Raw genomic sequence first — 17,102 nt, forward strand, 5'->3', positions numbered from 1 at the left:
AATCAATGCAAATGATAACAGACTATCAGGGTGTACAGTAGTACTGGATAGCTCTCTTAGTGGGAATTAATGCCCTCAGTTAAATGCAATTACCGGCACTCACCTTTGCAGACATAACACATTAATACATGTGTGGGACTGAAGGCTTACCTTTATGACAACTTTGTCCATTTGATAAATCGACTTGACACAAAACGAAGAAATATGGATCTTTTAAACACAGGGGGATTTACTCCGTAAACTGGAAGGGAAAAAATGAATATCACTACAAAAAAGGAAAATATCCCTGGGTGTTGAGCTTAATGAACCATGTAGCCCCATTGCCTTGATCAACCTTCCCTGGGTTTTACCCCCTCACAAACACTACAGTGGGACGGGCTTGTTAGATGATGAACTGGCTAGGCAAGAACTTTAGTTTTCAACACGTATCCTTATGGCTCATAGATTTATTGAAATAAATACCCATGACATAGGAGTGATAGGCTTGTTAGATGATGAACTGGCTAGGCAAGAACTTAAGTTTTCAACGCGTATCCTTATGCAGGGCTCGACACTAACGGCGGCCCGGTGGCCCAGGGCCACCAAAAATGAAAGTCGGGCCATCAAATTTCAAAAAAAGGCAAATTTGGTGGCCCGCCTCCGGCCACCAAAATTTTTTGAAAAGTATGTCAATAAATTCGTAACTTTTTGCGCCGGAAATTAGCAGTTAAATTTGTTCAAAGGATGGATGAAAAGGACTGAATGCATGCCTGAGAGTGAGTGTTGCAAGTTTGTTGAAGTTTATTTATGAGTAGATATGTCCAACTTCTAATTCTTACTATCATAAATCTTAAATATTTGACTCATTAAAAAAAAGGACTTTTAATGTTTTTTATTGTTTTTTTTTCAGGACACCACATTTTTCTCTCGGGCCACCAAAAATTTGAAATTTAGGATTTTGGTGGCCCCATCGGGCCACCAAACAAAAAAGTTAGTGTCGAGCCATGCCTTATGGCTCATAGATTTATTGAAATAAATACCCAAGACATAGGAGTGATGTGAGTTTCTAAAGAGCCAGTGCTGGTCTCTGTAAGACAGTCCGTACTCACAGAAGTTAACACAACCAGCCCAAATTTTTGTCTCACTTCGTAGGAAACTGGGACATACTTAAGCCTACCATGAGGCTATCACGATGATCTAAAAGGGCTACAAACAAACACAAAAAGGGGGAGGGAAGAAGATATGCAAGGTGAGGAGCTTCCCAGAAAGATATATGACATTCATTAGTGAAAGACTTTGTAAGAATGAATTGGTCAGGGAAGAATCACAGGAAAACAAACCAAACAACAGGAAGAGAGTGATCAATACAGATGAGTAGAAAAAAAAAGAAAATAAGAAGCTTTTACACAACATGGTATCCTATTCTGCACACTGCAATGCTCGCCACTTGCTATTTTGTTGCAACTGAAATGCAGCAAAGCTGTTGAAGTTTTCATCAAGATGATATATATGTTGTTTCATTTTGTCTGTTTTATTTTTTTAAAGAGAAGAATTGTCTGCACAATACATCAAATATTTTGCATCCACCCAAATACTTTGTTCAGATTCAGCTCAACATCGCACAACAAAGCCTGCACCACAGCAAAGTTTTTTCACTGTGTTTGTAAATATTATGCCCATTGTAATTTACACCTACGTTATGTCCTATCCCATTCCATGATTGTCTTCACCATGCTAATCTTGCTTTTAAATATTCACACTAAAATAATTTTTCTCGAAGAGGTATGCAAGAAAGATGAAATGGAGTTGCTATTTCAAGTACTTGTTAATGGTTTCTGAGAGTGTAAATTATCAATGCAACAAACTACTTCCTTTGTTGGCTAAAACTGCTGCTGCTTTTTGCACATATGAAATGACATTGTCATCTTGAAAAAGAGATCTTTATTTCAGGTAAGAACCGTGAGACAACTTTCCTCGAATAAAATACAACAAAGTGTTATATTTCTTCTTGTATAGAGTGACAATGATGGTCAATTGCTGAGAGTGACATCCTTTGGACGACATAGATGAGAACCTTTTTACATATATATAAAGCTAATTAAAGATCTTGTTTCTTTTCAAGGATGTTTAAATTAAAGAGGAAGTTTCCTTGCATATCAAAGTCGGAGAAAATGTTCAGAGAAACACACACACACTCACACAATCCTTCTCAAGAATATAATTCTGTTCAATGTACATGGAATAGTAAATTTACAAAGCATGGTAAGAACGATAAATCTTGTTGTTAATTGAACTATTTCTCTCTCATTCCTATTGAAATACAACCCAGAGGAGTATACACACAGCTTTTTAATTCTAAGCTGTGGAGGAAATCGTTGATATGACAAAGGAGGGCTGTAGTTGTCTACCAATAGGAGACATTTTAATTGTTTGGTGTAGTCATATTGTCACAGCATAATGTTATGCAACAATACTGTGCTACCTTCAGCAATGCTAACAGTCTTGCTGATATAGAACATAATACCCATTACATAATATGCATGAGTTTTGGAAAATGCATTTCCATTGGTCGAAGGAAAGAAAAAGATGCTTTCAAATGATAGAAGACATTTTTGAAGGACATACAGAAGAACAGGCTGTGTTCAAAGAGAAATCAGTTGCAACAAAATGGAGATTTCTTCTTTTGTGGTTAGCATAGTTGTGATCTATCACCACTCTGTCACAAACTTCATTGGTCGTGAAGGACACAGTCCTCCTATGCTCCTCCCTCGATCCAAGGCAAGTCGGTCACCGAGCTTGAACAGTATCCTTGACAGCTGCAGTGAGCAGTGGGACTAAGAAGCTGCATAGCTTGGCATCAGTACAATCCAGCACTTGCCCCTCCTCTTGCTTCACAAAGAGACCAGAGCCATGCTATCCAAACACACCTAACTAGGTTTGCATATCAACATCGAATAAATCTCTTTGAGTGCCAAATAAACAAACCTCTGAATGCACTCTAAATTTCTCATAAATGTTGTGACAACTAGGCTATTTAGTTTTCCTTTGTTGTTGTTGTTGACATAAACAATACTTCCTGTAGAAAAAACATTTCCTAGTCTACTAGATAAATATTACTCTCTTTATTCTTGTTGGTCTCTAGGTGGCGCCATCACATTCTCTGAACACAGAAAAAACACAGCATGGGTGCTGCCCCTCAGCTTGGCAGAAGGGAGGAAAATGAGAAGTCTGCATCTGCAAGGATTCCTTTTTTTTTTCTTTTTTCTTTTCAGGGGGAAGTGGGGATGCAATGGCGCCCTCATGGTTCACCTCTCAGCCTCTGGATTATCTGAGCAGCTGTTTCTTGCACTTGGAGGAGCAGAAGATGTACTGGGCCTTGGGGAGGAAGGACTTGCCCACCAGGGAGATCTTGCAGTTGGAGCAGCGGAAGCAGTCGTCGTCGGCGTGCCAGTGGTGGTTGCTGTGGCTCAGCCGCGGCACCCCGGCGGCGATCTTCATCCCACAGCTCGTGCAAACCTGCATGTAAGGGTGCGAGAAGGAATTACATGATGCAAGGAAATGCCCAAGTTGTAGAAAAAGTGCACGAAGGCACTTCCTTTGTTTATACTTTTCTTCTAATTCTACTGTAAAACATGATATATTCGCGGCATGAATTTTTCGCGAATTGGAGCCGACGGCCTTTTTTGCGGCATGAAATTTTCGCGAACTGCCAGTGGCATTCAATGCATATAGTGTAAGCAAGAACTTTCGCGTGCATTTTAATTTCGCAAATCTTGGCGCTCGCGAAATTCGCGAAATTAAAATGCACGCGAATATTTCTCATTTTACAGAATTTAAAACCCTTTTCAACTCTCATTCATGGAATGTGGTAGTCAGAGGTTATTGATGGACAACAGAATGTAAATAAAACTTGCATAACTGAGCATGCTTCAAAAATGCTTTTTCCTTCTCCTAAAATTAATGATTTTCAATGTGAATGCAACTCACTGTTATTCAGCATGGTCAGCAGGTAAAAACTATTTTACTTCAAAAGATTGAGAAACCCTTTACATTTTTGAAATTCCTCAAGAAATACAACTCATATGGATGCATATACATATTTGTAATTAGTATGACAATTCCACACATACAGTGTACATGGCAGGACAGACAGATTTGCAGATATTTAGATATATAGATGGATGGATGGATGGATGGATAGATAGAAAGATAGATGAATAGTTACATACACATATAGATACATGGAGAATAGATGGAAAGACAGATGGATAGACAAACGGATGCATAGATATATAGATAGATATATAGGTGGAGGATAGATGGATAAATAGATGGATAGATAAACAGATAGATGGGTAGATAAATAGATAGATAGATAGATAGTATATGCCATATATTTCGCTAGTCCAAATTTTCGTGAAGCGGGAATTCCCAACGGTTTCACGAAGTGGTTAAATTCGTGATCGTAGAGTCCTGTACTGAATAGAGAAATGTACATGCGTACGTCACATCCACATCGGGATCAAGTCAATATTTTCGCGTGTCTTTAATTTCGTGAATAGCACCTGACTCGGGAAATTTGCGAAAATAATAACCTAATAAATATTCGGCGAATACAGTAGAAAGAGATACACATATAGAGAGATATAGATAGGTGGATGATATTAAAATAGATAAGTAGATAGATATACAGATAGACAGACAGATACATACATACATACATACATACATATCAATGTACAGCACTCAGTCACTTACCTTGGCAAAGAGCTTTGAGTGGCAGTCCATGCAGTAGGGGTGACTGTCCTTAGCCACGTACTGCAGCCCACCGAGAGGTGTGTCACACTCAAAGCAGCAGAAGTGGTTCACGTGCCAGTTCCTGTCCTCTGCTTGGGTGTAGGAGAGCGCAAAGATGAGCTGTTGTGTGGAGACGGGAGACATAACAACAGAGAGCAAATAAGGGAAAAGCACTGGCTTACAAAAATTGCAAAAGTTTTTGATACTGTTCCTTTCTACTGTAAAGGTGGAAATTTTCGCGGTGTTGAAATTTTCGCGCATTTCGTGCAACCCGAAACTAGCATGAAAATAAAAGCACGCGAACGTTTTTGCTTGCCATATGTTCCAGTAGTTGATGTCCTGATTCCACGGAATTAAAAACACACAAAACTCTTCTCAGCCCGCCGAGCGCGAAAAATTAGTCGCGCGAAAATATCCACTTTTACAGTATATGCAGTCCCCCATCCCCCACAGGACTACATAAAGTGTTATTTCTTGTCACAGCAAACCCCTCTCATATAATTTTCTATCAAAGAAAAGCACTCAAAGAATTCTGAAAATAGAAATAAACAAGGATACTTGGTTGTAAAGTCTCCTCACAAACTGCCTTCTCAATCAGCAAATTGAAAAAGGTTGTCTTTATGAGGGAACATTATTCACTGACTTTGAATGTTCTTCATAGTATGCACATGCAAAGAGGAGCCCTTGAGGCTCAGTGGGACATGACCACAGACTCTCAATATTGAGGTACCTAATTTGCCAGCAGCAGTAATTGTGCCCTTAAACAATGCAATGTATCCTCATTAGCTTAGTCCATTGAGGACGGACTGATTTTGCTACAACACACATTTCCCAAAGACATCTGCCCGAGAATACTCGGGACTCGTCTTCAACAGGTTAACTTACTTAAGGTCCTCCGTCCCGTGGTGGCTATCTTATTGGAATCCAAGTGCTTCTTCAGTGACCTCATGAAATACAGGGGAACCTCCTTACGACGAGGACCCCACAACCATGACAATTACATGGCTATTTCTGGTTCCTCACTCTATCAGAGTACAAAGGCAAAGGAATATGAAGAGTAAGGCTCGGCAAAACCACCTCATAATAAAAGGGTTTTGTTAGATCCGACCTCTTTAAAATGAGGTCCCACTGTAAATCCAGGCACACATCCTAAACACCACGTACCTCATCGCAGGCAGCGCATCTGGGCTTGAGGGTGTCGGCGTAGTGGCGGCCGCAGTAGATGTTGTCCCCCTTGAAGAAGTAGATGAGGTCCACCAGCAGCTCATTGCAGGTGGTGCAGCGGAAGCAGCCTGGGTGCCAACACTTGTCCACCCCAGCCCGCTCGGCAAAGACGGCCACATCGCCCCCGCTCATGTTTTCTCCACACTTGACGCATTGCTGGGCAGATACAAAAATTAAAATGGAAATGGGACAGGGAAAAAAAAATTGATGGAGTTTCATCATACAACATACTGCATCATACTGATGCATAAATATTGTTCTTGCTTCTTCCTCAATTTCAATACAAAAAACAAAATCATTTAAAATAATATTGATAACAGCAACAAGACAGAAGAATGGTGTGATGATAAAGTACAGTTGTGTATCATTGACTTAAGAAAATTTTACTTATTTTGGGAATTTGAGTTCTGAAAAACAAATGCATTTATAAAAAAACTGAAACAAATATCTAGGAGAAAAACCAAATTTCACATGTCTTGAAATGTCTGTAGTTTAATCACAATGATTCTAAAAGCAATGGTTCCATCACCGCTATTTGACTTCTAGCCATCCTACCATCACAGATGGGTCACGGAACAGGTTATTCCCTATAAAGTCAGATGGTGGAAACTCGACATCTGAAAAACTAAACAAAACAATATGCCAGTCTTGAAAAAAGGCTAAAGTCAGTTTACTTTCAAACTGCAGTTGTGCCTGCTGTTGATGGATGGGGCTGTCAGACCTAACACTTGGGACAACTGAAAAGAGTCGTGCCCTACTGATATCTCTCCTTGAGGCTGTGTGGCATACCAGCACATGGGGGCACTCCACATTATGCATAATTATAAAACGGGTTGCTGCAAATTGATATTGCTGTTACAAGCACAGTACATAAATACACTGGCCATGGTTTGAGGCATGCATTTCTGTAATTGCTGCATAACAACATGTGATAACTTTTTTTTCTTTTCTTTTTTTGCTTTTGTGCTGCAGCAAGGAGTGCAATTGAAGACAAATATTTATATAAAATTGGATGGCCTTGAGATTAATACAAGGAAATATTGGACGAGCTATGTACAAATATTGGACGAGTCGAAGACGAGTCCAATATTTTGCTTAGCGAGTCCAATATTTCCTTGTATTAACCGAAAATAGGACATTCAATATTATCATTATTATCCTACAGAGAATTCTAGCAAAGAATGTTTTAACTTAGGCCTATACCCTTTCTGTCTCCGAGTGCTGTATGGTCTCCATACTGTACTTGATCCTGACATGGGGTATGGTGCATGTACACTCTTCAGTGCAAGTTAATCCACTTCAGTCTTTGATAAAACAGTGATCTATGTATCCAAGGTAGCCGTCATGTTACTGTTAGACCGAGATCTAGCTAATTTAGACCAGAGTTAGATGTATTTGTATCCGAGATCTGAGAAACAATTCACGTCACATCTACCGTAGATCGTGAAAGATCGAATTAGGCTACTACCACAACTATGTAGTCCTGCTGTACTTACATCAGTAACTGTAATATGCATATCGCGCATGGAAATGCAAGCGGCGGCCGGCTACATGTATTTGTATATCGCGCGCGGGCGCTATCCCTCTAGCAGTAGTAGCGCTGAGCAGAGCTGATCAATCGTCGCCTGCATGCACAAAAAAAAAAAAAAATGAAACTTGTTTTCTTCAAGCCTAAATTTAATTTCCTCTTATGAAAATGATATTTTGAAAAATTGTATGAAAAACAATTTCAACTAATTGATATATGAAATTTGTTTGTATAGACACATCATTTTAGAAGAAACGGTATTTTAGTTGATTTATGATTGACCAATCACAGACGTTTTTACTTCATATTTCAGGTCATCTCGTATATATCTCAACCAATCACGGTGCAGTTTATAAAAACTTTGGGGAATCCCCCTCTTGCCGTCCAATATTTTAAATATTGGTCGCCTTGGCAAAAAATATTGGTCGAGTTCAACAAACTTTCTAAGTGGGTCGGAGGTTATGAGGTGCTTCCACAAAATAACATTTGTATTTGGGCTCTGGAAATCCTCTGTATGGATAATAATGAAAGATGTCTTGCTTGAATGAGGAGGGAATCACTATGTCAAATACACATTTGAATAATGTTCCAGAAGGCTTTACGCTAGGTTAGGAATTGACAAAATCTTTACCCTGACTCTGGGATGACGCTAATTCATTGAGGATTCTATTGCCTAACAGCTACAGGTATTTGAACATTCTTCCTTTTTATATATTTTTTTTTCAACAGATAAAAATTCTCAGCTTAGAAAGGGAAATATTTTTAGGCTCCCATCTTGTATCATTATCAAGTGAAATGTAGAGCCTAGATTCATGACAACATGCTATTGATCATTCACAATACCTGAATAAATGGGGACATTCGATAATCTGGTAATGCAACAGGTTGCTTTTGGCTACTGATCCACTTATTCGCATTTGATGTTACCAGCCCAGGACATTCTGATCTCATCTGAGAAATCAATTTCAACACACAGTATGAATGAATTGGCTGTAGGTGACTACATTGGTAGGAAAGGTTGCACAATCACACGTGCATAATTATTATTACGTTGAAACTCCTAAGACACTCTGCCCATACAGTCTGTTCTGGTGATATATGCCAGATAGACTTTAATTGCCTTTGTTTACAAAATGGCATCTATTTCTAGCCAAAACATATGCAAATCTGTCAAACTCCGCAAACAATCTGCAGAACCTCAACCAATTCATCTCTGACCTACTCTTAGTATAAGAGTTTGTGAGTTGACAGTTTACTAAATAAATGACTGGTAAATGAAATCTCTCAATACATGACCAGGGAACGAAAATAATATCTGTCATTCATCGCACAGACGCCTACATATCATTTGCCATTCTCTGTGTGGACATTGCCTGCATGGACAACAAAATTGTATTGATCATGGTTATCTTTACCACACAAATATTGGTCTGATTATTAGTTGTCATGACCCATGAATAGATACTCAGTACAATGTCTCAAAGGGCTTGATTACCAGGTATTTCTGTCCAAAAGTACTTGTGTTTAACAAATTCAATCACTCTCCCCATCCCTATTACAACATATCTGATTACTAGTATACACACACACATTTCTTTTTTCTTGATTTTAGTCTAATATGCCGCACGTGTGGATTAAGACCTGCACTTTCCAAACAATCACCCATGACGCATCAAAGTCAACATCTGCTATGGCCAACTGATCTGATATCATGGACCATCATCAGGCCGAGTTGTTGGTGTTTGCGCTCACCAAACAGGATTACCCATGCCTGGAGGAGGACTCATCAATATCAAACAACTGTATAACAGGATCACACTGCAGGGAGAGCCCACAGTCCCGTGTGGGGTTTGACAGATCTGATGCAAAATGGAAGAATCTTTAAACAGGCACTAGGCACCACAAATCATATCAGGGGGATGATGAAGACAAAGATGCTTGAGTTAATCTGTTGTTGGATCAGATTGGGCATTCTCATGCCATTATGTATCACACATGTTTAGTGTTCCCGGTGCTATGGGAGGATAAGGATGATGATGATGGTGATGGTGGAGATGATGGTGATGGTGGTGATGATGGTGATGATAGTGATGATGGTGATGATGATGATGATGGTGATAATGATGATGGTGATGATGGTGATGATGATGGTGATGATGGTGATAATGATGATAATGATGATGATGATGATGATGATGGTGTTGATGATGATGATGATGATGAGGGGGGGGGGGGGGGGCAGTTGGGTGGTGAGTGTGGAGCCGACAATGATTTCAGAACACATGACTGAGCTTTCTCATTTTCTCATGACAGGCAACGTTATTCTTCATACAAAATATATGGGGGAAATGAATAAAGAGCTTTGCCCCTGCTATCACTGTGATCAAACTGATGATAGACTATTTTCTCCAAAGAAAATAGATAAATCAAATAAGCTAAAATATTGTGACTTGTGATAGCTTCCATTTAAAAAGAATCTTATAAACATTGAGTAAAAATACTCTGCATTTTTGTTGGAATATCAAGGGAGAGTAGACTGTTTCAGAGAAGTGTGCATATGTTTCTAACAAAAATGTAAGAACTACATTTGGGACATCATATTTGATGCACTGTACTATCTTTTAATGCCTATTTGCAGATCTATTAAAGGACAAGGAAATTTTTAATTGCGCTGTAGTCCCCACGATGGTAAGGCTATAGTAGGGATGTCATAGCAACTGTAATGTAAATATTTTATTTTCTTATTTTTTTTCCCCTCTGGCTTATTTGAAGAAATATAAAAACAAGGAACTTGATTGATCACACAGACGGTTGCTATTTGAAGAAAGGAGAGTACTAATGACTGTTTTCTGAGAAAACAATGGTGCGTCATTGAACACGAGATATTTACATAACTGCTAGGTGTCTCTTGTCACCTTTATGTGCGATCGACCAATTAATTCCACATCAAATGGGCATTGAGTAACATACATAAACATTGTAAAGCAACTGGTGACATCACAATCCCCACCGAATGGGCAACGGGCAAAACTGTGACACGCTGATCTCTCCTGCGGTTCACACGCATCGATTTGGCACTTCCCAGACGACGGTGTGAGTGAACTTTCACTCAAATACATTTCAAATGACTCTACTCCGGTAGATCTTTCCAAAAATAGTGCAAACAAAAGATGATTCAAGTCATAATGGCGTTCACAAAAATGGACCGAGATTGTTGCTGAATTTAGATCATGACTGGGCCATCTGAAGCAAAGAAATTACTATCCAAGACGTCAGACGTAATGCCTGACCACCACGGCAGGTGTTAGGAATTTGTCAAGTACAAGCCCACATTGAGTGAGTTAATAATTAACCTCTAGATACAATACAGTGTTATACAACCTGCACTTATTTCCAATTCCATGCAAAATGCATCCCTGGTAATAAAAGGCTGTTAATCAATTTGCAGTGTTTATTGTCTTCTCTTCCTTTTTTTTTTTTTTTTTTTTTTTTTTTGGGGGGGGGGGGGGGGGGGGGGGTAGCATCAGAGAGGATAAGTCATAGAGCTAAATAATTTGTATACATGTATGCAGTTGTTGTTTTTTGCTGACCGAAAGAAACTCTCCTTATATCTCAAAATATCCATCATGACACATTTGTCTTTTCAGTTACTAATCTAGCATCAGAGCAAATGAGAATATATATATATATACTTTTGTGCTATCTAACATGCAATGCCTATATAATATATTATGTATGGATGGATGAATATATGGCTTAAGGCCATGGGGTTCATTACACCAGGGGGGCGTTTCATCAACGAGTTTGTCGGAGGTTTTCACCGACGAATTTGCTATCAGCCAATCAGACGCAAGGATTTCAGTAGCTTTTAACAGTTGTCAGTGTAAATCACTGACAAAAAGTTTCATGAAATGGTCCCTGTACTCATACCATGTCGAATTTATCCTCTCCCAGTGTACCATGAGCTAGCAGGCACTTTATCTGATGACTCAAGTGGGGCAGTAATAGCAAGTACAAACTAGATTAAATCTAGCAAGACTATTACAATCTGTCTCGAAATATTGAGTAAATATATAAATACAAAAGTGGCAAGCTCAGGCTCTTTATGTATTCATCAGCAGTAGGCCTTGATTCCACTGTGTTTGGTTTAGTGTGTTTGTGATTCTGAGAATTCCGAGAAATATGTTACAAACATCAGATATATTTGTATATTTGGAGACTTGTTATTTACAAGTGTCTTCACTTCCTGGTTGTCTCAAATTTCTTCATGGCCTCCATGTAAGCGCATGTCATGTTATGATTTACTCAAGTTACATTTACATGCATCTTTTACAATTATTTTATCTAAATGAATAAAATGAATGAAATTAATCAACTGAACTGAAGGGTATCAAGAAGAGGAGAGTTTATTTGTAGGAGATGCTAATCATATTCTGCTCCCTCCACCTTTCAAACAAAACAAAACAAAACAAAACAAAACAAAACAAATCAAAACAAAACCAAAAAATCTGTAAAAGAACTTGACATCATGAGTTTCTATTTGTGAAGCAGAGCTTAAAATTGGTTTTGATGCTTGGTGGGTAAGCAGGATATTAAAATGGTTTTATTTTCACCATCTCCTCCTGTTTTGAATGTAAATGGTAGCAAAGTAGAGGAAATTGATCAACGGCAGGAGGAGTCAACGATTTGCTGCTATCTTTGGCATTACTGATAGAAAGCGCACTTTCCAAAGCAACCCTTATTGGAAAGACAGTGGTTAAAGTCTATTCTACATATATCCCATATAAATGACAAATGAGCAAAACTTTTTTTTTTTGCTCATTTTTCATTTATATCAGATATGTATTTCTGGTAAGAGTCCCATTGTTTGAATTTATCATTCAAAAAGTTGCATCTCTTCTGTGATCCTTCACATTTATCCCCTAGTTAACCCGTTCCATACGGGAACCTGGCGGCCTGTGTATTAAGTCGATGGGGATTTCAGAATTCAGTACGGAACGAGTTAATTGCTATCCTTTGGGGTTTATGGAAGGTAAAAGTAAACTTCTGACCACACAGGCATCAAGAATGAAGGGGTTTCAGGGCAAACACTGTACAAGGGTTTTCTGTAGTTCAGTTGGTAAGAGCACTGGTCTAGCAACTAGAGGTCTCAGGTTGGAATCGCATGGGAATCCAATTTGTGGATGTGGTACAATGGGACTGACAGGTGTAGTGATACTTGGAGAATGCAATTAGGGTTTATTTTTTGTTGTTGCACTGTTTTCTTTATTTAAAAAAAGTCATATGGTGACTGTGACAGGCCAAGGAGCGAATAGGGGGTGGGGTGGGGGAGAGGGGGGGGGGACATCGCTGCAAGCAGGCAGCAGCCTCTTGTCAGCCAGATTTCTCTTCGGGGAGCCTAATTAGTGCTCGGCCGCCACCACACTGACTGACAGGTACACGCACTGGTGGCAGGGAATTAGCCAAACCTGCTGCAGAAAACAGCCATGGGGCATTGCATTCCCACCCTGTGCAAGTAACACAGCCTAGAGATGCTTGTTTGGCTGGTGCAACTGCAGGAATAAAGGCACTTATTCAATGAGTATTGAAAATACACGTAATGTGGTTTTTAAACACAGGAATTGCATGCTTGGTCAAAAAAGAAGAGCATTATGCTGCATGAAGGAGGAAGGGCAAATGAGAGTTGAAGAATGTATTTCTTTGCCAATACATATAACCCTCTAAAAAAAGGAAATTATTAAGGAAGTCTGGTAAAATACAGCAGATTTGTGCCCACAAAGGGTATATATCCTCATTCATATACTCGAGTATATTGTGCACACATAGGTCTCCTTCGACCTGATAAAGACCATGGATATGAATCCCAGTTGACTGTTCCACTGGATGAGTGCTGACTGTGGCTGAAGAGGCTGATGCGAATACCCTTCCCATATAATCTACCATTCCTACAGAGTCACAAGTATAGGTGCAAATTAGGATGGGTAGTGTTTCACCTCAAGGAATGCACATGACTTTGAAAACTTACCAAGAGATGTAACAACATGTTCATGTACACAAATGGCAATGGCACAGAAAGATACTAGTATCTAATCCAGGGATATCAGTGGGCAATCAGACAAATCTTGTTACAAGACAGGACGTAGACTTGCCCTGTTGCTACTACCAAAAACACCTGTCTCTCACTACTCTATCTAAAAAATAATATGTATCAACAGTCATGAAATCTATGACCAGTAGGCAATGGTATTCTTTCCAGAAAAAAAAAAAGACTAAAATTCACTGCAAAATTTGTAGTTGTAAATCATTAAAGACCTGCAAATATTCATATGATTTCTTTACTGACAACACCAGGGGAAAAAAAATGTGACATAGGACACAGATTTACCCTGCTGCAACTAACAAAACACCTGTCTCTCAGTACTATATCTAAAAAATAATTTGCACCAACAGCCATAAAATCTATTACCAGTAGGCAAAAAAAAAAAAAAAAGATAAAAGAAATTCACTGCAGAATTTGCTGTTGTACACTATGAAGAACTTGCAGTAATTCATATGATTTCTTTACTACATCAAGGGGAAAAAAAAAAGTGACATCTAGGAATAAGGGCGTGTTACCTAAGACTACGTGTCAGGCGCCTCCCACCTCTGCCTTCTCTCCTTCACCTCTGACTCGTCTTACCCATTTCGAACTCGACGTCGAGGAGGCGGAGGCCGTGGAAGCCGTCGGTGAAGGTGGGACATCGGTGCCAACGCCCTCGCTGGTCATGTGCGGCCTGCCGCCGTTGTCCAGTTGGCCCGGCGCCGGGGGCGGCCAGTACTCCTGGTCGGTGCCCACGGAGGCGTCGGTGCCCACGCCCACGGCGTGGTGACTGGGAGAGCTGCCCACGGAGCTGAACCCATTGGGGGCGGGGCCATCTCCAATTGCATCGGGGGCTCCTGGGTGTGTGTCCTGTGGGTGGGGGGAGGAATGATTTGCAGCCATCTTTTGATGACACCTTCTGTCATAATGTGCAATCAAGACTGTTTACTCTCTTTACATATTTCACTACATTTTTTTTCTCATGGGATGTCTCATTGTAAGTTCATCAGTGCACAACTGGAAAAGAAATATGCATAAAAATGGATATCTCTCCGAAATTCACAACTATTTTTGTTCTGATCTAAACGAACAGTGCAGTCGTTACAGTGAAAGTTAGAGAGATGCATTTCTCAAAGTTTCTTACGGTTTTGTCACAGGATTAAAGGAATCAAAGAATGGATGTTACTAGGAATATTGACCCTTGAACAAAAGAGAGCTAGTCTTAAATTGCCGACTGAGCTGGCAAAATCAGTAAGTTTTGGACTTGTCGGGAATATATGCTTGAAAAGTTAGGCTTAAGACTGCAAGTTGCTTCTTCTTTTTTTTACCAGTTTGGACATTTTGTTTTGGCAAGATGCAGTTATTTCAATGAAACTGGGGCACATCATCCATTCTCACTGTCCTAAGCGCAGCTGCGGAGGATATAAGATAATTGGGTCAAGAATTGGGTAGCACTTGTTTCACCACCTTTTACAAAAATGCTGTGGGCTACTGTTGTAAGACTGATTGTAAATAGAGCTGTCAGTCCTGCTGATTAGATTATGATAGCTACACAAGGTTAATTCAAATGTTTCCATGTTTCATGCCTACTATGGCATTCATTGTTACCAATTGCACTCTTACTCAAAAGTTGGTCTAACATGTTCTGTTGCTAGTCTAGAGTAGAAACCACTTTGTAGTGAAGTGCACTTTCACTTTTTGCTATACCCACACTATATCAAGATATCCCATGATACTTGCAATGGGGAGAACTTGTGTATAGACTATAAAGGTCTTCTAAAGTTGACGTAAGGTGATTGGCAAATTTATGCAAAGCCATGGATGATCATGTGCTACTTGGCTCAACCAGTAGTACGTACCCCTTGGGTTTGAATGGCCACTAATACAACATCATACCTTCTTTCCCGGTTTTGGAGCCACAGGTGGACCATGGGCGTCGTGGGCGTCGTGGTCGCCGGAGGTCGGAACCCCGCTCAGCTGGAACTGGCTCCCGGCGGACCGTGCCTGCACGGGTTGCACCTGACCGATGCCCACCGCGTTCTCCTTGAATTCCTTGACAAAGTCCTCCATATCCTTCACCTCCTTGTCCGAGAGGTTCTGGCACAGCTCCGGCGCCTGGTCGTGGGCCGGGAGCTGGATGTGCATCTGCTTGTTGCGGGACTCCGCCCCCTCGGTCCCCTCGATGGGCTGGGCCTCCTTGGGCAGCATCTCCATGTACCGGGTGGCCTGGGAGAGAGATCAGAGCAAGAGAAAGATGGAAGGGAAGGACAGATAATAAGACAGATGATAACGGACAATTTTTTTTTGGTTAAAATTCTGGTTTGATAAAGCTTGTAGATATTACCATATGGACGGCTCATTTCCTGAGGGGCATATAAAGCTGTCCATGTAGAGATGGAGTTAATGAAAGTTTGCTTTAATAAGAAGTGAAGATGAAGTGTATTTCAGTATGCGATATTCTTCTCAAGTGAAGGGAAAGGAAAACATTTTCACTGCACATTTCTTTACCTTCACAAAAGCTCTCTCTAAAATGCATCATAATCTATGTATGTCTGTCATGCATGTCTGTATTTTCAAGTAATCAGACACAACGTGTTGCCTTATTCTGCAAGGGATATCATCTTGCAAATTACCCTCTCCTGATGTGGTAAGGCATCACAAAACAGGAATTAATGGAATAACATGTATACCTTTCATTGTAAAAAAAAAATGGTAAAAGAAAATACACTAACATTACACATTTCTATGCTTGAAAAATCTGAGTATTGTAAAGTAAAATCATTTTCTGCTCACAGACTGACATACTGACAAAATAGGAGTCACAGCATGTACATATTGTATTCATGTTGTTCCTCTGACGTGATGGCGATGTAATCCGTCCCAGTAACGAGCATGGCACAGTCAGGGATGTATGTCATACACGACTATTCATCGAATATGGACTGCATATCATTCACTCAATTTTGCCAATGCAATTACATTAAGTGCACAAGATATAGAATAGATGCAATGATATCTACAGTATACTTGGAGTGCACATGAGTCCAGTCCACTTCTTGCCCATAATCAAATGAGTTAAGGCTATTTGCTGCACTCTCTGGTCGAAGCACAGTGCTCGCAATTTTCCGACAGACATATCTATTTCAGATTTGCAAACATGAGACAGATCTCCTTGCCATCAATTCTTCTTCCTACCAGTAAAGGCGTCTAAAAGAGTCAGCTGAGATTTACCAGTGTTTCAAGTTTGGGTCACAAAGGGGAAGGTTAGCTGTGCAAAAACAAGAAGATGAAAACACATATGAAAAAAGAAATGTCGTATATGCTCCCCTCCCTCCCCCCCCCCCCAAAAAAAAGCTAACTAACTGATTTTGCATAGCCAGCCATATTTAAGACAGTTCTCATCTTGATTTTCATATATGTCCAGTTTGCACAAATGGAAGTAATAAGTCATGACATGACTGTACTTTTTGCTTTACATTTATTTTCAAATTATTA

General features: G+C 39.8%; 1 protein-coding gene across 4 annotated transcripts in view; it reads right to left on the bottom strand.

Moving 5' to 3' along the window:
• Nucleotides 1-1,112: 1,112 nt before the first annotated feature.
• The window catches only part of LOC139730445 (testin-like), an 87,838-nt gene continuing 71,848 nt past the window's right edge, over nt 1,113-17,102 (bottom strand). For all 4 annotated transcript variants that reach the window (XM_071641289.1, XM_071641288.1, XM_071641287.1 and 1 more), the window contains exons 4-8: nt 15,504-15,833; nt 14,208-14,477; nt 5,941-6,156; nt 4,738-4,896; nt 1,113-3,495 (exon numbers count right to left, since the gene is read on the bottom strand). In XM_071641289.1, the coding sequence (XP_071497390.1) occupies nt 3,304-3,495; nt 4,738-4,896; nt 5,941-6,156; nt 14,208-14,477; nt 15,504-15,833 (1,167 nt within the window). In that variant the 3' untranslated portion in view covers nt 1,113-3,303. The remainder of the gene's footprint in view (nt 3,496-4,737; nt 4,897-5,940; nt 6,157-14,207; nt 14,478-15,503; nt 15,834-17,102) is intronic.

The sequence above is a fragment of the Diadema antillarum genome, unplaced genomic scaffold (genome assembly GCF_040938485.1).
Source record: "Diadema antillarum isolate AM-2024a unplaced genomic scaffold, OU_Dant_1.0 seq00000312_RagTag, whole genome shotgun sequence".
Classification (NCBI taxonomy): Eukaryota; Metazoa; Echinodermata; class Echinoidea; order Diadematoida; family Diadematidae; genus Diadema; species Diadema antillarum.